The sequence below is a fragment of the Oncorhynchus kisutch genome, linkage group LG17 (genome assembly GCF_002021735.2).
Source record: "Oncorhynchus kisutch isolate 150728-3 linkage group LG17, Okis_V2, whole genome shotgun sequence".
NCBI lineage: Eukaryota > Metazoa > Chordata > Actinopteri > Salmoniformes > Salmonidae > Oncorhynchus > Oncorhynchus kisutch.
The window spans coordinates 77898103-77921756 of record NC_034190.2 but is presented as its reverse complement, the minus strand read 5'-3'; the positions used below and the strand labels follow the sequence as shown (position 1 = coordinate 77921756).

General features: G+C 42.8%; 1 protein-coding gene across 1 annotated transcript in view; it reads left to right on the top strand.

The window, feature by feature from the left end:
- Nucleotides 1-6853: 6853 nt before the first annotated feature.
- The window catches only part of LOC109908600 (copine-9), a 77550-nt gene continuing 60749 nt past the window's right edge, over nucleotides 6854-23654 (top strand). Inside the window, exons 1-2 of the mRNA XM_031794684.1 lie at nucleotides 6854-7215; nucleotides 9617-9657. Coding sequence (XP_031650544.1) covers nucleotides 7136-7215; nucleotides 9617-9657 — 121 coding nt within the window. The 5' untranslated portion in view covers nucleotides 6854-7135. The remainder of the gene's footprint in view (nucleotides 7216-9616; nucleotides 9658-23654) is intronic.

Here is a 23654-nt window from a genome sequence, read left to right as displayed (position 1 = left end):
GAGATGGTTGTCCTTCTGGAAGGTTCTCCCATCTCCACAGAGGAACTCTGGAGCTCTGTCAGAGTGATCATCGGGTTCTTGGTCACGTCCCTGACCAAGGCCCTTCTCCCCCAATTGCTCAGTTTGGCCGGGCGGCCAGCTGTAGGAATAGTCTTGGTGGTTCCAAACTTCTTCCATTTAAGAATGATGGAGGCCATCATGTTCTTCGGGACCTTCAATACTGCAGACATTTTTTTTTACCCTTCCCCAGATCTGTCCCCCGACACAATCCTGTCTCGGACTTCTACGGACAATTCCTTCAACCCCATGGCTTGGTTTTTGCTCTGACTTGCACTGTCAACTGTGGGACCTTATATAGACAGGTGTGTGCCTTTCGAAATCAGGTCCAATCAATTGAATTTACCACAGGTGAACATCAAACAAGTTGCAGAAACATCGCAAGGATGATGAATGGAAACAGGATGCACCTGAGCTCAATATCGAGTTTCATAGCAAATGGTCTGAATACTTATGTAAATAAGGTATTTCAGTTTTTATTTTTAATACATTTGTAAACATGTCTAAAAACCTATTTTCACTTTGTCATTATGTGGTATTGTGTGTAGATTGATGAGGATTTTTTTTTTCATTTAATCCATTTTAGAATAAGGCTGTAATGTAACGTTACAGCCTTATAATGTGGAAAAAGGTAAGAGGTCTGAATAATTTCTGAATGCACTGTAGATAGATATACCATCAAAGGTTTCACACTCCAGTATCATGCTGTGAATGGCATCAAATCATTATAATGCAATAAATTGCTAACTTATTTCAGCATAGAATACTTGAAAATGTGGGTGTGTGTGGGATTGACACTTGATTTAGGAATCTGAGCTAGTTTTGCTTTGCTAAACGCACACAATGTTGTCAGTGATGGGGGTGGGGGTGGGGGTTGGAACGGTTCTTAAAGGATTATGGAATCTAGGTTCTGTGTGGGAGTGCCTGTCCCTCTGGGCACAGATGTAATTTCAACATCTAATTTAGGTTTACATTTGGTTGAGATGTCAACTAACGTGAATTCAACCAACAAATGTCACTGCGTCATTGGATTTAGGTTAACAGTTGGGAGAAAAGCGTAATATTTGTTGTTGAAATTATGTGGAAACTATGATGATGCAACCAGTTTTTGCCTAGTGGGGTGGCACTATCTTATGAATAACTAGAGTAAGCCAGAAATACCCCCGCCCACCAATAGAACTCAGTGCAGCCAATAGAACTCAGTGCAGCCAATAGAACCCAGTGCAGCCAATAGAACCCAGTGCAGCCAATAGAACCCAGTGCAGCCAATAGAACCCAGTGCAGCCAATAGAACCCAGTGCAGCCAATAGAACTCAGTGCAGCCAATAGAACCCAGTGCAGCCAATAGAACCCAGTGCAGCCAATAGAACCCAGTGCAGCCAATAGAACCCAGTGCAGCCAATAGAACCCAGTGCAGCCAATAGAACTCAGTGCAGCCAATAGAACCCAGTGCAGCCAATAGAACCCAGTGCAGCCAATAGAACCCAGTGCAGCCAATAGAACCCAGTGCAGCCAATAGAACTCAGTGCAGCCAATAGAACCCAGTGCAGCCAATAGAACCCAGTGCAGCCAATAGAACTCAGTGTAGCCAATAGAACTCAGTGCAGCCAATAGAACCCAGTGCAGCCAATAGAACTCAGTGCAGCCAATAGAACCCAGTGCAGCCAATAGAACCCAGTGCAGCCAATAGAACTCAGTGCAGCCAATAGAACTCAGTGCAGCCAATAGAACCCAGTGCAGCCAATAGAACTCAGTGCAGCCAATAGAACTCAGTGTAGCCAATAGAACCCAGTGCAGCCAATAGAACTCAGTGCAGCCAATAGAACTCAGTGCAGCCAATAGAACTCAGTGCAGCCAATAGAACTCAGTGCAGCCAATAGAACTCAGTGCAGCCAATAGAACCCAGTGCAGCCAATAGAACTCAGTGCAGCCAATAGAACTCAGTGCAGCCAATAGAACTCAGTGCAGCCAATAGAACCCAGTGCAGCCAATAGAACTCAGTGTAGCCAATAGAACCCAGTGCAGCCAATAGAACCCAGTGCAGCCAATAGAACTCAGTGCAGCCAATAGAACTCAGTGCAGCCAATAGAACTCAGTGCAGCCAATAGAACTCAGTGCAGCCAATAGAACCCAGTGCAGCCAATAGAACTCAGTGCAGCCAATAGAACTCAGTGCAGCCAATAGAACTCAGTGCAGCCAATAGAACTCAGTGCAGCCAATAGAACCCAGTGCAGCCAACAGAACCCAGTGTAGCCAACAGAACCCAGTGTAGCCAACAGAACCCAGTGCAGCCAACAGAACCCAGTGTAGCCAATAGAACCCAGTGCAGCCAACAGAACCCAGTGTAGCCAACAGAACCCAGTGCAGCCAACAGAACCCAGTGTAGCCAATAGAACCCAGTGCAGCCAATAGAACCCAGTGTAGCCAATAGAACCCAGTGTAGCCAATAGAACCCAGTGTAGCCAATAGAACCCAGTGTAGCCAATAGAACCCAGTGCAGCCAATAGAACCCAGTGCAGCCAATAGAACTCAGTGCAGCCAATAGAACTCAGTGCAGCCAATAGAACTCAGTGTAGCCAATAGAACTCAGTGCAGCCAATAGAACCCAGTGTAGCCAATAGAACTCAGTGCAGCCAATAGAACCCAGTGTAGCCAATAGAACCCAGTGTAGCCAACAGAACCCAGTGCAGCCAACAGAACCCAGTGCAGCCAACAGAACCCAGTGCAGCCAACAGAACCCAGTGCAGCCAATAGAACTCAGTGCAGCCAATAGAACCCAGTGCAGCCAACAGAACCCAGTGTAGCCAATAGAACCCAGTGCAGCCAACAGAACTCAGTGCAGCCAATAGAACTCAGTGCAGCCAATAGAACCCAGTGCAGCCAACAGAACCCAGTGCAGCCAACAGAACCCAGTGCAGCCAACAGAACCCAGTGCAGCCAACAGAACCCAGTGCAGCCAACAGAACCCAGTGTAGCCAATAGAACTTTGCATTTGTACATTGCTTCATTAATTCTGACTCACAAGCTCCACTCTCTATATCAGTCCTGCCCATTATACACTTCATGCCTGATTGCACCTTACCTTGTTGTGTGGGGGTGTGTGTGTGTGTGGGGGGGGGGGGGGTGTACTTCAGTATCTACCCTGTGGAGATTTTGAGCATCCAAACTGGCCTAATCGGTACTAGACATTTAGCTGGATTGAAGCCTTAAAACATCTGTGGGTTGGTGTTTGGGAACAGATATATGACATAACGTGATGAATAGTGACTTTAACTGATGAGAACTCCAGGTTATTCTCTGAGCTGACAACTGCCCATGTGGCCAGTATGAATTTGACTCCAGCAAGACTTCTGTTATGGATGCGGTTGCATTGCAAGAGTGCATAGGATGATGAGGACAATAAGGACCAGGGATAGTCTTTCTCCCTGCAGTGTTGATAGGGAATTAGGCCACTGTGGAACATTGTTTACCTCCTCTGTCAGGGCTAAGAACTAGCTGGTGCACTGGCATCTCAAGGGTATAAGAACCCCACCAGCCCTTTGTTAGCAGGTGTACTGACAATAACTTAACGCCTGGGTTCTCTCTTCCCTTGCTAGCCACTGGTCTGTGAGAGGAAAACTAAACAGGAATCCACCCAGAGGACAAATAAATCTCCCAGCAGACAGATGTAGCCAGTGAGGCCAAAGCAGAGTTTATCATTCTGTCACCCTGCAAGATATAGAGGCTCCCAAAAAAGAGAAAAGTGGAAAATGGGCAGGTAACTATGTCCTCTCCCTCTTTTACTACCCTACCCTAATCTGTCGTTCTCTCTCTCTCCCCCTCTCTCTTTCTCTCTTTCTCCCTCAGTTAATTTTTTTGGCGTGAAGAATTTCAATTTTTGCATGATCAGCTGCCAAATTGAGTGTGCACACAGCCAGCAGGTATAAATAACATCTATCCGTCTTCATTTGCTCACGTCAGCGACCGAAGCAAAGATAGCATCACATTCACTGTCAATTAGAGCTGAAGTGGACTAAGGATGAGGGAGTGTATTATTATTCTATTCAATACAACAATATGTCATCTTGTTTGTGTATGTCATTAAATGGGTCCGGGTGGTCAGAGGTTTATCTTCCGTCTCGTATTTTCCTATTTTAGTGAAGTCTAATTGATTATGTCTGTCTGATTGCTTGTAGCAGTGAATCATCTCAACAACACTGCTCACTACACCTCTCTGTAATTGATTAAGTGAGAACTAAATTGTTTTCGTGTTCCTTGTTTGAACACTCGGCTACTTCAAAAATAAATAACTCATACAGGGAAACGCATCATCTCTAATGATGGATGTGATTAGTTTTTTCCCCCTACTGCAGCCAGTGCTTCTGGAAAACTTTATTTTCATCCTCAAACCTTCCCTTTATCTTTGGGGTGGCAGGTAGCCTAGTGGTTAGAGTGTTGGGCCAATAACCAAAAGAGTTGTTGGATTGACTCCCCGAGCTGACACAGATAAAAATCTGTCGTTCTGCCCCTGAACAAGGCAGAAAACCCACTGGTCCCCAGTGGGCCGTCATTGTAAATAAGAATTTGTTCTTAACCAACTTTCCTAGTTAAAAAAATGATCCTGAGACTTACCATTTATTTTCATCCTCAAACCTTCCCTTTACCTTCATCCTCAAAACCCATTTTAGCTGGGGTGGCAGGTAGCCTGGTGGTTAGAGCATTGGACTAGTAATCAATAGTTTGCAAGCTCAAATCCCTGAACTGCCAAGGTAACATCTGTTGTTCTGCCCCTGAACAAGGCAGTTAACCCACTGTTCCAAGGCCATAATTGAAAATAATAAATTGTTCTTAACTGACTTGCCAAGTTAAATAAAAGGTTAAAAAAAAATTATCCTCAGACTTACCCTTTATTTTCAACCTCAAACTTTCCCTTAATCTTCATCCTCAAACCTTCCCTTTATTTTCATCCTCAAACCTTCCCTTTATCTTCATCCTCAAACCTTCCCTTTATCTTCATCCTCAAACCTTCCCTTTATTTTCATCCTCAAACCTTCCCTTTATTTTCATCCTCAAACCTTCCCTTTATCTTCATCCTCAAACCTTCCCTTTATATTCATCCTCAAACCTTCCCTTTATTTTCATCCTCAAACCTTCCCTTTACCTTCATCCTCAAACCTTCCCTTTATTTTCATCCTCAAACCTTCCCTTTATATTCATCCTCAAACCTTCTCTTATCTTCATCCTCAAACCTTCCCTTTATTTTCATCCTCAAACCTTCCCTTTACCTTCATCCTCAAACCTTCCCTTTATCTTCATCCTCAAACTTTCCCTTTATTTTCATCCTCAAACCTTCCCTTTATATTCATCCTCAAACCTTCCCTTTATCTTCATCCTCAAACCTTCCCTTTTGGGTTCCATTGGGGCAAAGGATGTGGTAAGAACAGAACACACACAACTGGGCCTTCTCTCTGCCTCTCTCAGTTGAAGCTCCCTCCCAGTGTCAGTACTTATAATGGACCCCAAGTCGGGTGGGTTTCCATTCTAAAGGTTTGCTGTCCCTGAGGCAATCTTACCCGATTATCAAAACAACCTACTTTCAAAAAAGTGGCTGGATTCAATTAAACCGTCTTACATGTTTATGTATTTGTTTATCAAGAATTTGGTGTAAGTAGAAAAAAGGCAAACATGATCATAGTAAATTCCACTGTGATCCATAACTCTAACTACCTCTGAGACTAGATTGCCTTAGCCCCAGAATGTACTCTTAAGGAATATAGGCAAGCCTTCTGTTCATCCACAAGGTCCAATGACTTTATATCCCACTGGGCACAGACGTCAATTCAACGTCTATTCCACGTTGGTTCAACAAAAATTTGTTGAAATTATGTGGAAACAACATTGATTCAACCAGTGTGTGCCCAGTGGGATGTTATTTTCAGAGATAGACTGGCTCTGGGAGTCAAAACAGCCAAATACTCCATCTAAACGCAAATCGATTCTCAATTGTGATATGGTTCTAGAAACATACTTTCATATCACATCAAAATAATTTCACAAATGCAAAATAAACATTTGCTGTAGACTGTTTTAACAGGTGTTTGGAGCATACTAGATAGCTAATTAGCACAGGTAGTCAATCACCTCTGTCTTTCATGTGTCTTCTGTCTGTCTTCGGTAAACATGGAGATATGGCCATGACTGAACACTAACCCTATACAAACAACCCACTGGGCAACGACATCCATTCAACGTCTATTTCAAGTTGGTTCAAACTAATTTAATTGAAATGACGTGGAAACAACATTGATTCAACCAGTGTGTGCCCAGTGGGAAAACACACAGTCTGCATTACTGGGGCTACATTTACACAGGCAGCCCAATTCTGATTTTTTTCTTTCACTAGTTGGTCTTTTGACCAATTAGTGGGAATAAGATCAGAACCGGGCTTGCCTGTATAAACACAGACTAGGTGGCCTGTTTTGGTAGAGGGAAATTATAAATAATTCAAGCTACTAAATAATAAGTTCTCAGATGAACAAATATGTTTCAGAATTAGACTTATTTTAGTTCTGTATCCAGGACAAAAATAACCAACATTTGAATATGCCTTTGTTGCTTAATTATACAGGATACAATGACGACTGTCTGTTCGTGTCAATCAACGCAATAATTTTAAAATGTGTGAAACAATAAATATATCAAATAAACAAACGCATTCAAGGTTGAAATGATATCAGCGAAATAAACAAATACAATATTTTCCAAAGAAATACCTTCAGCAAAAGTGCATACCGTGCTTCTAACACCACCTGTCGAAAGCACTGGAGGAATATAAATTGAGGGGAATCCATCTGTACCGAGAGGCACGCGCTTCAGTCCTCCTCTAAGCTACACGGTGGCGTAAAGGATAAATTGCTTTTCTCTCCAATGCAATGTCTTTAATCTACGACGCGCTTCTTTCCAAAACTCAACGAAGACAGATATGTCTCTACCGCTAACTTGTGGTCTGATTTAAGTTAATGGTCGATAATATTCTTGAGATATTTCACCAGAATAGCTTGACACGTGCAAATTTAAAGAGATAAACTTCAGAGTCGCGATGATGGCATCAATAGGGGAGTTCGATCCGCTGAACAACATCGTTCCTGCTACTAAAATAGAAGTTACCGTGTCATGCAGGTAAGGTCATGAATGTATGATGAAATGTAAAATTACAGGACGATGTCTTCTATAAAGTGAAAGGTCTTGTATTGAAATTATTTCACAACATGCAGATGAGATGTGTGCAAATATTTGACTATCATTATTTAGAGCACATTTTCTGTGTTAACAAGTTACTTAAGTTTGCATACCAAGTTAGATATCGCTTAATTTAGTCAACATTTTTAGAATCTCAAGCATCCAGTAGAAGTATTATAAAACTATTGTTTCACCTCTTGCATACCTATTAACCTCTTTCCTGATACACCTTCGAAGGTGTGCCAAGATGTGACTGACTGTACATCAGCCCTGTGTAGGCAGTGATAGAGGTGCCAGGCACCAAGACTGGATAATGTTGTGGTGTGGCCATTGATTAATCACCTCAAGCAGGTATAGCCTAAAACCATAAATACAATAGAGCTTGGCTACTCTACATGTGTGGAATGTATATACCCACATTTTGCACCTAATTGTCTTCATGAACATGTCTGCCATTATATCCTCTAAATAGGGTACCTCAATAATAAGCAAGCTCCTCTACGTACCTCTGCACGCAGCCCGCAATAGCATCTTTTGCCTGTTGTTGCCCCCTTGGCATCCTTTTCACAGTAAAATGTTTAATCACATCAGTTTGCAGTGTGCATTAGTGCCCTGGCACTGTATATAATCTGAAAATCGGTGGGTTATTTATCAATCGATTTAGAAATAAATTCATACAATATGATCTATACACGTAAGTACCGTATGTTATAGCTCAGGAAACAAATGGACTCACTGTTTTTGGGAGACAAAATGTGAAAAATGTTCAGCTCTCTAGGTCTCAGCCGTTCCAGTGTTTTCCACAGTAGTACGTGTTTGTTTTCAGACAAGTTATTTCCCGGAAAGGTCAGTTGCGAATCACACTGAGACAGATAAATGTTGATGTTGCGTAACCTACGGCACTACTGTACAAAACCAACAGCACATATAGAGGATTCACAAGGCATCTGACAAACTAACTTGAGTTTACAAGGGGCCTCTAACACTTTGACCAGTGCCGTGTGTTCATGAACTGTCAAGTAAGTCTATATCCTACATGAAAAAGAGATGTAGACTGTTAGCAGGTATCTATACTGTATTGTCCCTTCAGGCTGTTCAATGGTCCCTGAGACCCCTGTCACTAACCTGTAGCAACTCATCCTACTGGCCAGGTTACATTCCTCATATCTAATACAGACAGAGAATGTCATACTGTGGCTGTATTTCAAGTCTCACATTTGTTGATCAAGATTGAGAATGTGGATCTTGGATTGTGGTGGCTGTACGTTTCTCTGTTGGAGAGCGAATTAAGAACATTTCCTCATATCCTGTGTGATTATACACTATTGGCTGAGTGGTCTTTGTGTCGTCTGTCCTAAAAAAAAAATGTCTCTGATGGTCAGAAATCCATGGTCACAACCCCAGCCACCACTGGCACCAAACAATAATCCTCCCTGACCCTGAATAATGAATGGATCGGCTGCTGGTGCTTCCTAGGAGATTACTAAGCCTTAATTTTGGATTTCCTCCATGCTTAGAAACAAGAGGATCGTTCTCTGTGAGACACATCTGCAACGTCTCCTCTTATCATATCTAATAGAACATTGCTAGGAGAATACACAATCAGGCACAGCATTGATTTAATTTGTCTGCCTCTCAACAACCCATTTCCTTTATGTGTTTTTTGCACCTGGCAAACTGCCAACCTAAAAGGAAGACCTTTGGAAAACATGCCAGCTGTGGGGCAAATGTACCTTAGCTCACTGGTCCAGAGCTCAACAGAGACCCTGTGTCTTTGTCATTTCTTTCATGGGGAATAGTTGTTTCCCCCTTTGATATAATATGAACCATGAACCCAATGGCAGTCACTCAAATACCGACTATATAGACATTGTCCCAGGAGGCTGTCCTCATCGGCGGAGGAAAGAGTTGGTTACTATGACTAATTATGTTACAAAACACCAAATGATTGAATTTCTCGTGGGAGAATGGTGTCGCATCCCTCCATTAGAGTTCCAGACACTTGGAGAATCTATGATGCCAATGTGCATTGAGGCTGTTCTGGCGGATCGTGGTGGCCCAATGTCCTATTACGACTCTTTATGTTGGTTGTTCCATTATTTTGGCAGTTACCTGTATGTAATACATTTTGTTTTGATGAGGGAAAATAACAGGTGTTTAATGTCAAGGTGTTTTCCATTAGAAATGATGTACTAACAAGCAAACAAAGACTTCATAGAAAAATGTTAAAGTGGATGCTGCAGTGACATTGAATAGATTTTATGAGAAAGAAATGTCTGATTTAATAGTTATTCCCCCCCCCCCCCCCCCCCTCTCTTTCCCCTGTATGTTATTTCCATAGGGATCTTCTGCATGTGGACACATTCTCCAAGTCTGATCCTGGTATGTGTCCCTCTCCTTCATCTTTTTGAGTGAATGTTGATAAGAATGTGTGGAATTCCATGCGTATGTTCTATCTTTCCAGAATATACTCAAGTAAATTGATTTGGTTTTGTTCAGAGTTAGTTCAGGGACTGGATGTTATGAACATTCCAATAAGCACATTCTTTTATAAAGCCGTTTGTTTTATCCAGATACAGGGCTTGTACAGTTACTGTATTTCTGTGTAACTGTGTAACCAACGGTTATAGATGAAGACTGTCATGAAAATAAAACTCCCATCATAACCATTTAAAACAGCTGATTGAAGACTGAGGAGCGGAGAACATTTGCGTCTTTTGCTATTCGAATGGTTACACACGTCATTTCTGAGATTTGAAATATGACATTGGAAAAATGACAGAGATTACACGTCACAGGGTCATAGTCAGTTTTATCATCTGTATTACTCATCATTTACTCCTATCTCTTGGTCTTCAAAGTCAGATAGGTTAACTGTAATGGGTTGCGTGTTGATGGCAGGGAAGTCAGGCGCAGGAGAATCGAACTTGGTATAAACGGAGTTGTTTAAATCAGTGCTTCACAAAACTCCAAAACCCAATTGACAAAATAATAAAAAAGTGGGTACAAAACCCGTCGCGCATCAACACATAATACACAAAACATACAATCAAACAATCTCCGACAAGGACATGAGGGGAAACAGAGGGTTAAATACACAACATGTCATTGATGGGATTGGAACCAGGTGTGAAGGAAGACAAGACAAAACCAATGGAAAATGAAAAATTGATCTGTGATGGCTAGAAGGTCGGTGACGTCGACCGCCAAACACCGCCCGAACAAGGAGAGGGACCGACATCACCTTATCTGTTCCCTACATCTCAGTTTTTCATAGTTTCTGCTTGACTCAAAGATTTGGTCTCAGAAACACAACCACAGTGTTATCTGTTTGACTGAAGAGTTTCTGATCAAGAGCCATGTATTTAGAGAGTTGGGACCATAGCGATCCTATTGAATTACAATTATTCTGGTTAGGACATTGGTGTTTCTGCATTATGATGGATTTACATGACACTACAACATTCTATGGCAGCCATGTTAGCTCCACTAACATTACATGGGGGATATTTAAACAATGCTATGTAACTAAATGTCTAGAATTCTACAAGTTGGCCCAACTCTGTAATTACATGGCTGTGATCTATTTCATGTTTAAACATTTGTTTTTACTCATGTTCATGGCCTCTCATTTGACTTTGTTTTGAGTGTGGGATTGCTCTTTGCGGTGGGACTCGACTTATCAACTGTACAGGCCACTTTGGAACTCAGGAATTGAATAACCCTCTACTTGGCCTATATTTTGTTCTGTTCTTCAAATGCTTGATACAATGCAGAAATTATTCCTGCTCTAGTGTTGCTTGGTGAACGCTACTATATGTTGGTCAACAGTCTGTCAGGTTGGGGTCAGAACAGGGTGACGGCTTTGAGCTGACAGGACAGGGCTCATGGGGCTGGATGTCACCACAGCAATCCCACAGAATCAGAGACACCATGGGGCTCTGATGAAGGTGCACATTAGCAACAGGAACAGCACCGCCAAGGTACTCAGAGATTGGGGTCTTTGATTATGAGTTTAGTCGTCCTTAATTGATTTAGGCCGCTAGGCAGAGCACCTGCACCAATCTCCAACTAGTTGAGAATGTGAAATGTGATATGGATGTGTTTCCTCTTCTAGTTTGTGCTATCAACTAACCAATCACATAGATTACACTTGCTGTGTGTTTGTGTGCATGCTTTGTGTAAATAAAAGAATATGCTCTGAACTCATAGTAATAGATGGCTCAGACATAATAACTTTGTTCTTGTACCAATTCTTTGCCGGGGCTCTCTTTGCTATGAGAAGTTAAATAGATTGTTGCCTGCGTGTGTGTCCATAATTGAATTACCTTATGCTTTGTCTATGTACCTGTGCAATTACCCATGTGTGTCTAAGTGCTTTATGTTGTGTGTGTGTGTGTGTGTGTGTGTGTGTGTGTGTGTGTGTGTGTGTGTGTTATGCTATTTAAATTCAATGTTCATTTTTGGCTGACCCCAATTATTCGACTGGTCGATTGTTTGGTCGACAGGCTGTTGATCGATCAAGTTTTCTTTTAGTCGAGCAGCAGCATATCTACAGTGCATTGGGAAAGTATTCAGACCTCTTGAAGTTTTGTTACATTGCAGCCCTATTCTAAAATGGATTAAATAAAACATTTCCTCTGCAATCTACACACAACATCCCATAATGACAAAGCAAAACTAAATTTAGGGACATTTTTGCAAATGTATAAAAAAAAAAACACCTAAATATCTTATTTACTTAAGTATTCAGACCCTTTGCTATGTGACTTGTAATTGAGCTCAGGTGCATCTTGTTTCCATTGATCATCCTTGAAATGTTTCTATAACTTAATTGGAGTCACTTGTGGTAAATTCAATTGACTGGACATGATTTGGAAAGGCACACACCTATCTATATAAGGTCCCACAGTTGACAGTGCATGTCAGAGCAAAAGCCATGAGGTTGAAGGAATTGTCCGTAGAGCTCCAAGACAGGATTATGCTGAGGCACAGATCTGGGGAAGGGTACCTGACAGTTCCTAACTATGTTGACACCATTTACCAGAATGCAGCAGCCACTACTCTCTTGATACCATCTACCATAGTTGTATTACAAATATTTGTATTTTACTTTTGTTGGTACCTTCTACCCCTTTTTCTCCCCAATTTCCTGATGTCCAATTGGTAGTTAGTCTTGTCCTAACGCTGAAACACCTGTACGGACTTAGGAGAGGCAGAGATCCATGCATCCTCCGAAACACGACTCTGCCAAGCCGCACTGCTTCTTGACACACTGCTCACTTAACCCGGAAGCCTCGCACACCAATGTGTCAGAAGAAACACCATATATTTGGCGACCGAAGTCAGCGTGCGTGTGCCCAGCAACCACAATGAGTCACTAGAGCACGATGGTACAAGGACATCCTGGCTGGCCAAACCCTCCCCTAACCTGGACGATGCTGGGCAAGTTGTGCGCCGCCTCATGGGTCTCCCGGTCACGGCCAGCTGCGACACAGCCTGGGATCAAACCTGCGTCTGTAGTGTATCCTCTAGCATTGCGATGCAGTACTTTAGACTGCTGCGCCACTCGGGAGGCCTGTGCAGATGTTTTTCATCGGCAGGGACTGGGGGACTAGTTAGGATTGAGGGAAAGATGAATGGAGCGAAGTACAGAGATCCTTGATGAAACCTGCTCCAGAGCGCCCAGGACCTCGGACTTGGGCGAAGGTTCACCTTCCAACAGAGCAACGACCTTAAGCACACAGCCATGACAACACAGGAGTGGCTTCGGGACAAATCTCTGAATGTCCTTGAGTGGCCCAGCCAAACCCCAGACTTGAACCCAATTGATCATCTCTGGATAGACCTGATGAAAGTTGTGCAGCAACGCACCCCATCCAACCTGACAGAGATTGAGAGGATCTGCAGGGAAGAATGGAAGAAACTTCCCAAATAGAAGTGTGCCAAGCTTGTAGTGTCATACCCAAGAAGACTTGAGGTTGTAATCGTTACCAAAGGTGCTTCAACAAGTACTAAGAAAAGGCTCTGAATACTTATGGAAATGTGAGATTTCAGTTTTTTATTTTTAATACATTTAATAAACCTGTTTTTTGTTTTGTCATTAGGGATATTGTGTGTAGATTGATGAGGATTTAAACAAATACATTTTAGAATAAGGCTGTAACGTAGCAAAATGTGGAAAAAGTCAAGGGGTCTGAATAGTTTCCGAAAAGCCCTGTAAATTGGCATTCCACACGAGGTTGCCAAATCCTCGCCTATTACCAGCAACTTCAGGAGAGCAACGGCAGAATCTGCTAAAGCCAGCAGGAGCGAGAGAAGGACGGTCGGGTCAGGTTAAGGTTTTTCTCTTTTGGTTATCTTGATCTCTGGCTTCCTCTTGAGTCATTTGCGTCTTATTTCATCAGTGTGCTTTAAGCATCAGACAAGCTCAATACATATTTTATTTTATTATAACACAACAACAAAAACACACCTTATGGGGAAAAAATATACATTTAAAAATGTTGACCAATCGATTTGTCGAAAGAATAGATGACTTTCGGTTGACCAACATTTTTCTTTTTTAGTCGGGGACAGCCCTAGTGTTCATGAATCTATTTTAGAAACCAGAAATTGTTTCAGTTATTCAGAATACAGTATGTTATTGGCCATGGCCTTTTTTTGTCATGGACTTTAGTCTGTCATGGACAGTGCTGTCAAAGTGTTGTATGAATTCCACCAAGATGCTCATGAATTTGTATGGAGGTTGATTAACTTAACTAGGGGTTTGGTGGAGAGGACGTTTCCCATTGACTCATAGTCACTCTTTATATCCGTATGGTCCAGGCTAACCTAAATATATTCTAGGCATGTGTGACCTTTAACCCAAGCATGGACTACCCTTGAGGAGATAAACTGCTCTCACAAATTCCTCTCGCTGAAATCCATTCCGTATTGTGATTGCTTCTTAGAGTTGGATTCTGAGTTTGAGTTCCGAGCATAATCTCTTTGATTGGCATGCGATATACATAATGTGATGTATGAGATATGTCCTTTGTTTTAGAGCACTTCACTGTTCTGTATACTGCACTTCTTTGCAGTTTGGAGGTCCTTGTGTGGCTCAGTTGGTAGAGCATGTTGCTTGCAACTCTAGAGTTGTGGTTTTGATTCCAATGGGGGACTAGTACAAAAATGTATGTACTCATTACTGTAAGTCGCTGTAGATAAGAGTGTCTACTAAATGTAAAAAATTATAATGCTTTAATCTCTCTCCAAAATAGTTAAACGTCAGTCTCATTTTGCATAATAGTAAATTGGTCAGAATGAGACCATTGCTGATCTGTATGACTCAAGTAGTTGAACTCCCACACCGATGCAGAACCACCAGAATCCTCAATATGAAGTAGTAAGCGGTTAAGAACATTGGGTCAATAACCGAATGGTCGTTGGTTCAAATCCCCAAACCGATTAGTTAACTAATCTGTCAATGTGACCTTGAGCAAGGCATGTAACTGTAATTTGTACTGTAAGTTGCTCTGGATAAGAGAAAAATGTAGGCAGTTTGGAAAAAAAACTATTTCCTCCGATGTGCAGAACCTTCTCAGTCTATTTTAGAAAGGAAGGTACTCAAGGACTGCTTCCCTGCTGAGATCATTCCCCGAAAAGTCATTTAAGCAGGTCTAATACCTACCACAAACCTATTATTCCATCCATTAAGTTATACTCCCTGATTGAGGCTTGGAAACGCCAGTCCCTGCCGTGGGTGTAATTAAGATCCTAATGTTGTACGTTCGTTTATTAAATCTTATTAAGCCACTCAAGGAGCTTTTCAAAAAGGTCATATTTTAATAGGAGTTGTATAGGTCTCCCCAGCAGATTAATATAAAAGCTGCAATTTCACCCACACTGACTATCATTAATCATTGTTTACCATGGCTCTTTTAAGTAAGAATTTCTCCTCTCTTTTAGAATCATGACACAGCTAAAATGTACCCTTTCTAGCCACCTAAGCCACCATCTCATTGGCAGCCGTATATATACATACTACACTCAGAACTACCTAACAGGTGACACACAACATTACTGCCATCAGCAATGTGGTTTATATAAGTTGGGCTACTGGTTATTTTACTGGTCCTTTACAACACATGTTATCTAACAGGTTTTAAAGAACTGACATTGACTGTAGACCAAGATATCCGTCTATACTCCCAGTCCATTTCCAACACAATGCCTTAACCTGGGATATTGACGTGGATGTATCTTCTCAGTTGCGCATTTGTTATAAAATTATATTATTTTTTATTAGTGTTTGTTTATGTAATATAACCATATACAATTTCAGTAGCACATGTCTTAGACTGATGGGGTGTGCCATACCCACAGCCTCCACAATGGATCAGTCCACTCAGACAGGCCTCCACAATGGATCAGTCCACTCAGACAGGCCTCCACAATGGATCAGTCCACTCAGACAGGCCTCCACAATGGATCAGTCCACTCAGATAGGAGCCACATCAGACAGGTCTTGTACACTGTGATTTTTATTTTATGCTACTGCTTGACTAAAGAAATCTCAGTCGACCAACTGCCTATCGAACAAACAATGGACCAGTCAACTAAATGGAGTCAGCCCTAGTGTGTGTCTCCTCTGTTTCAAGGTTGTGATGTGTCAACTATAAGGACTCAGAAGTGTCACTCATAGCTGCCATTGTCCCTATGTGTGCAGACTAGTGGTGTTTCTATGTGACCTTGTTAAAACAGTTCCCTGCTAGGGTTTAGGGGGTTCCACACTTGATTCATTCAGGGTCAGCCCCTCCCCCTCCCCCCAATAGATTATTCGGGATCTAAACCCTATCCTCCCTCCTAAATTGCTGTGAGAGAGATTTAGGGGGGATTTCTCACAGTCGAGTCCTGAAACCTGCAGCGTAGCCCTCAATCCGTGACCGGCTTGATGTGTTTGTGAGTGAATAATTTCTCCCTCTGTCTGCCAAGCAAACATATTCCTCCTCTCTTTGGTTCCTCACTCCATCTTCCTGTGTTCCTCATAGCAAGCAGCTTTTATGCAATGCCCACAAGCAAGGAGGTTTTAGGCCTGATCCAGTGTGATTATCTTTGCAAGGCAAATCCAAAACCCAGCCTATGGCAATCAACAGTGTAATAAAACATCCATGTGACTATGTAAGATCATTCATCATAGACCACAAAAGTACCCTCTGCTTACTTCAACTTGATTCACACTCTGATAAATTAACAGTGTGAAGAATATTGTCTGGTATTTTGCCCTTTTGCATGCATTTTAGACAGGATGATGTAATGCACTGTCAGCCTAATGTAATGCACTGTCCAGCCTAATGTAATGCACTGTCAGCCTAATGTAATGCACTGTCCAGCCTAATGTAATGCACTGTCCTGCCTAATGTAATGCACTGTCCTGCCTAATGTAATGCACTGTCCAGCCTAATGTAATGCACTGTCCTGCCTAATGTAATGCACTGTCAGCCTAATGTAATGCACTGTCAGCCTAATGTAATGCACTGTCAGCCTAATGTAATGCACTGTCAGCCTAATGTAATGCACTGTCCTGCCTAATGTAATGCACTGTCCTGCCTAATGTAATGCACTGTCAGCCTAATGTAATGCACTGTCCTGCCTAATGTAATGCACTGTCAGCTAGACTTGTGATGGGTGTCTTTTCAGATCTAATAGGAAGTCTGCATGTCTGCATGTATTTTTGTATTACTTTGCCAACCTATTTTCTACACGACAATAAGCTCTGTTGTACAATAGATAGAATTGTGAACTGTAAAAAATGTTATTAGCTACCTCAACACTCAGCATAATGGATTCAATAGTAAGGCTGATTGAATTGAAGTTCTGTTCACCTGGTTACCTGATCCTGAAGCCAAAGGAGAAACGTTGGCATGCAGCTCCTTTGGATTTGGCTCTGCTGTATCCCACCAGATGGGCTGTCGTCTCCCAGTCACCTTCCATAAAGCAAACAATCAATCTGCTGCTGGGAGTTAGGTTAAGGGTTGGGCGATATCCAGATGTTCATACCGTTTCTGTACCTCGACGTATACGGTATTACCGAATGTGCACACAAGGGGGCACTATTTCTATTTTGTGGAAGCACAAAACAATTTAGTCAACAGGGATCTTGATCCAGGAGGGGGTTTGAATGTCTCTTCTGTAACCAAGAAGCTTCATCTTAACATCTAGCCACTTAGCTGGCAAGTTAGCAAACCACATTTTAAATTATACGGTATAAACGATATATCGTCCAAGCCTACTTAGGCTGTGGGCTTCTCTCATCCTTCCTCAAAAGTAGAATCATCTAAAGGAGAACTCGTTTCTGGAATCCTACGGTATATCACAGGTCAAGGAAGCACTTCTTATCTCCTTTGAATGATTCGCTCCATGCTGTTGTTCAAATGCTGTTTCTGCAAGGCACCCCCGATAGCTGTTTACTTTGTTGACCAACCAGAGTTCCATATTTTAATGGGCTGCACTACTAGGAGCTAACTATGGCTCCAGCCCACCCTGTTTGCCAAGGTCTGACAAACCGTACTGGCGCATAGGCTCTCAGACCAACAGGCTCTGAGACAGCTTCGACCCCCAAGCCATAGACTGTTCACTCTGCCAAGGTCTGACAAACCGTACTGGTGCATTGGCTCTCAGACCAACAGGCTCTGAGACAGCTTCGACTCCCAAGCCATAAGACTGCTAAATAGCCAGACCGTTAAATAGTCAATTATGGGACCCAAACCATCTGTACCAACTATCTTGCACTGACCCTACGTACACTCACTAGACTTTATAGACACCATGCACACACACAGACACACACACACACACGCACACACACATACACACATACATACATACATACATACATAGACGGTCCCATACAAAACCAACAAACATTCACATTTACCACACACACACACCGACATGACACACACATGCGCGCGCACACACACACTTTTACACTCATCATATGCTGCTGCTACTCTGTTTTATTTTACTCTTATTATTATCTAGCCTGATGTCTAGTTATTTTACCCTGCCTTCATGTTCATCCAGTTGAAGTCAAGAGTTTACATACAACTTAGTTTTTCACAATTCCTGACATTTAACCCTAGTAAAAATTCCCTGTCTTAGGTCAGTTAGGATCACCACTTTATTTTAAGAATGTCAAATGTCAGAATAATAGTAGAGAATGATTTATTTCAGATTTTATTTCCTTCATCACATTCCCAGTGGTTCAGAAGTTTACTTTCACTCTATTAGTATTTGGTAGCATTGCCTTTAAATTGTTTAACTTGGGTCAAACATTTCGGGTAGTCTTCCACGAGCTTCCCACAAAAAGTTAGGTACATTTTGGCTCATTCCTCCTGACAGAGCTGGTGTAACTGAGTCAGGTTTGTAGGCCTCGTGGCTCGCACACGCTTTATCAGTTCTGCCCTCAAATTGTCTATAGGATTGAGGTCAGGGCTTTGTGATGGCCACTTCAATACCTTGACATTGTTGTCCTTAAGCCGTTTTGCCACAACTTTGGAAGTATGCTTGGGGTCATTGTCCATTTGGAAGACCCATTTGCGACCAAGCTTTAACTTCCTGACTTATGTCATTTTGTTGATCCCTGCCTACAGACAGAAACTAAAACAAGAGGCTCCCACGCTGAGGTCTGTCCAACGCTGGTCCGACCAAGCTGACTCCACACTCCAAGACTGCTTCCATCACGTGGACTGGGAGATGTTTCGTATTGCGTCAGATAACAATATTGACGAATACGCTGATTCGGTGTGCGAGTTCATTAGAACGTGCGTTGAAGATGTCGTTCCCATAGCAACGATTAAAACATTCCCTAACCAGAAACCATGGATTGATGGCAGCATTCGTGTGAAACTGAAAGCGCGAACCACTGCTTTTAATCAGGGCAAGGTGTCTGGTAACATGACCGAATACAAACAGTGCAGCTATTCCCTCCGCAAGGCTATCAAACAAGCTAAGCGCCAGTACAGAGACAAAGTAGAATCTCAATTCAACGGCTCAGACACAAGAGGCATGTGGCAGGGTCTACAGTCAATCACAGACTACACGAAGAAATCCAGCCCAGTCACGGACCAGGATGTCTTGCTCCCAGGCAGACTAAATACATTTTGCCCGCTTTGAGGACAATACAGTGCCACTGACACGGCCTGCAACGAAAACATGCGGTCTCTCCTTCACTGCAGCCGAGGTGAGTAAGACATTTAAACTTGTTAACCCTCGCAAGGCTGCAGGCCCAGACGGCATCCCTAGCCACGCCCTCAGAGCATGCGCAGACCAGCTGGCCGGTGTGTTTACGGACATATTCAATCAATCCCTATACCAGTCTGCTGTTCCCACATGCTTCAAGAGGGCCACCATTGTTCCTGTTCCCAAGAAAACTAAGGTAACTGAGCTAAACGACTACCGCCCCGTAGCACTCACATCCGTCATCATGAAGTGCTTTGAGAGACTAGTCAAGGACCATATCACCTCCACCCTACCTGACACCCTAGACCCACTCCAATTTGCTTACCGCCCAAATAGGTCCACAGACGATGCAATCTCAACCACACTGCACACTGCCCTAACCCATCTGGACAAGAGGAATACCTATGTGAGAATGCTGTTCATCGACTACAGCTCGGCATTCAACACCATAGTACCCTCCAAGCTCGTCATCAAGCTCGAGACCCTGGGTCTCGACCCCGCCCTGTGCAACTGGGTACTGGACTTCCTGACGGGCCGCCCCCAGGTGGTGAGGGTAGGCAACAACATCTCCTCCCCGCTGATCCTCAACACTGGGGCCCCACAAGGGTGCGTTCTGAGCCCTCTCCTGTACTCCCTGTTCACCCACGACTGCGTGGCCACGCACGCCTCCAACTCAATCATCAAGTTTGCGGACGACACAACAGTGGTAGGCTTGATTACCAACAACGACGAGATGGCCTACAGGGAGAAGGTGAGGGCCCTCGGAGTGTGGTGTCAGGAAAATAACCTCACACTCAACGTCAACAAAACTAAGGAGATGATTGTGGACTTCAGGAAACAGCAGAGGGAACACCCCCCCATCCACATCGATGGAACAGTAGTGGAGAGGGTAGCAAGTTCCTCGGCATACACATCACAGACAAACTGAATTGGTCCACTCACACAGACAGCATCGTGAAGAAGGCGCAGCAGCGCCTCTTCAACCTCAGGAGGCTGAAGAAATTCGGCTTGTCACCAAAAGCACTCACAAACTTCTACAGATGCACAATCGAGAGCATCCTGGCGGGCTGTATCACCGCCTGGTATGGCAACTGCACCGCCCTCAACCGTAAGGCTCTCCAGAGGGTAGTGAGGTCTGCACAACGCATCACCGGGGGCAAACTACCTGCCCTCCAGGACACCTACACCACCCGATGCTACAGGAAGGCCATAAAGATCATCAAGGACATCAACCACCCCGAGCCACTGCCTGTTCACCCCGCTGTCATCCAGAAGGCGAGGTCAGTACAGGTGCATCAAAGCTGGGACCGAGAGACTGAAAAACAGCTTCTATCTCAAGGCCATCAGACTGTTAAACAGCCACCACTAACATTGAGTGGCTGCTGCCAACACACTGTCAATGACACTGACTCAACTCCAGCCAGTTTAATAATGGGAATTGATGGGAAATTATGTAAATATATCACTAGCCACTTTAAACAATGCTACCTTATATAATGTTACTTACCCTACATTATTCATCTCATATGCATACGTATATACTGTACTCTATATCATCGACTGCATCCTTATGTAATACATGTATCACTAGCCACTTTAACTATGCCACTTTGTTTACATACTCATCTCATATGTATATACTGTACTCGATATCATCTACTGTATCTTGCCTATGCTGCTCTGTACCATCACTCATTCATATATCCTTATGTACATATTCTTTATCCCCTTACACTGTGTATAAGACAGTAGTTTTTTGGAATTGTTAGTTAGATTACTTGTTCGTTATTACTGCATTGTCGGAACTAGAAGCACAAGCATTTCGCTACACTCGTATTAACATCTGCTAACCATGTGTATGTGACAAATAACATTTGATTTGATTTGAGATGTTGCTTCAATATATCCACATAATTGTCCTGACTCATGATGCCATCTATTTTGTGAAGAGCACCAGTCCCTCCTGCAGCAAAGCACCCACACAACATGATGCTGCCACCCCCGTGCTTCACGGTTGGGATGGTGTTCTTTGGCTTGCAAGTCTCCCCCTTTTTCCTCCAAACATTTGTGCTGGTCGTTATCAGACCAGAGGACATTTCTCCAAAAAGTACAATCTTTGTCCCCATGTGTAGTTGCAAACTGCAGTCTGGCTTTTTTTATGGCGGTTTTGGAGCAGTGGCTTCTTCCTTGCTGAGCGGCCTTTCAGGTTATGTCTTTATAGGACTCGTTTTACTGTGGATATAGATACTTTTGTACCTGTTTCCTCCAGCATCTTCACAAGGTCCTTTGCTGTTGTTCTGGGATTGATTTGCGCTTTTCGCCCCAAAGTACATTCATCTCTAGGAGACAGAACGCTTCTCCTTCCTGAGCGGTATGATGACTGCGTGGTCCCATGGTGTTTATATTTGCGTACTATTGTTTGTACAGATGAACGTGGTACCTTCAGGCGTTTGGAAATTGCTCCCAAAGATGAACCAGATTTGTGGAGGTCTACAAAATGTTTTCTGAGGTCTTGGCTGATTTCTTTTGAATTTCCCATGATGTCAAGCAAAGAGGCACTGAGTTTGAAGGTAGTCCTTAAAATACATCCACAGGTACACCTCCATTTGACTCAAATGATGTCTATCAGAAGCTTCTAGAGCCATGACATCATTTTCTGGAATTTTCCAAGCTGTTTAAAGGCACATTCAATTTTGTGTATGTAAACTTTGACCCACTGGAATAGTGATACAATGAATTATAAGTGAAATAATCTGTCTGTAAACAATTGTTGGAAAAATGACTTATGTCATGCACAAAGTAGATGTCCTAACCAACTTGCCAAAACTATAGTTTGTTAACAAGAAATTTGTGGAGTGGTTGAAAAGAGTTTTAATGACTCCAACCTAAGTGTATACCTTATTATCTATTCTGATGCGTAGTCACTTTACCCTGCCTTCATGTACATATCTACCTCAAATACCTTATTATTATCTATCCTGATGCCTAGTCACTTTACCCTGCCTTCATGTACATATCTACCTCAAATACCTTATTATTATTATCTATCCTGATGCCTAGTCACTTTACCAGGCCTTCATGTGCATATCTACCTCAAATGCCTTGTACCTCTGCACATTGATCTGGTACTGGTACTCCCTGTATATAGCTCCACATTGATCTGGTACTGGTACTCCCTGTATATAGCTCCACATTGATCTGGTACTCCCTGTATATAGCTCCACATTGATCTGGTACTGGTACTCCCTGTATATAGCTCCACATTGATCTGGTACTCCCTGTATATAGCTCCACATTGATCTGGTACTGGTACTCCCTGTATCTAGCTCCACATTGATCTGGTACTGGTACTCCCTGTATATAGCTCCACATTGATCTGGTACTGGTACTCCCTGTATATAGCTCCACATTGATCTGGTACTGGTACTCCCTGTATATAGCTCCACATTGATCTGGTACTCCCTGTATATAGCTCCACATTGATCTGGTACTGGTACTCCCTGTATATAGCTCCACATTGATCTGGTACTCCCTGTATATAGCTCCACATTGATCTGGTACTGGTACTCCCTGTATATAGCTCCACATTGATCTGGTACTGGTACTCCCTGTATCTAGCTCCACATTGATCTGGTACTGGTACTCCCTGTATATAGCTCCACATTGATCTGGTACTGGTACTCCCTGTATATAGCTCCACATTGATCTGGTACTGGTACTCCCTGTATATAGCTCCACATTGATCTGGTACTGGTACTCCCTGTATATAGCTCCACATTGATCTGGTACTGGTACTCCCTGTATATAGCTCCACATTGATCTGGTACTGGTACTCCCTGTATATAGCTCCACATTGATCTGGTACTGGTACTCCCTGTATATAGCTCCATTCTTGTGTTACTATTTTAGATCTGCTATGAGCAGCAATTGCCAATGCAGTAATGTTGCCAAGGTGCCCAGACACTTGCACCAATGCTGTTTTCTCAACGTTCCTAATTGGTCTTTAGAAGAGAGAACATATTTTTAATTGCCTGCACGAAGCCAGAGTGAAGTGCATTACTGCTGATGCCCAACATTCAACCGTTGTGTTTAAATGGCTGTGTCAACGGTTGACCAACCTGAACTGAATCAACAAGTGTTTTTTTTTATGAATG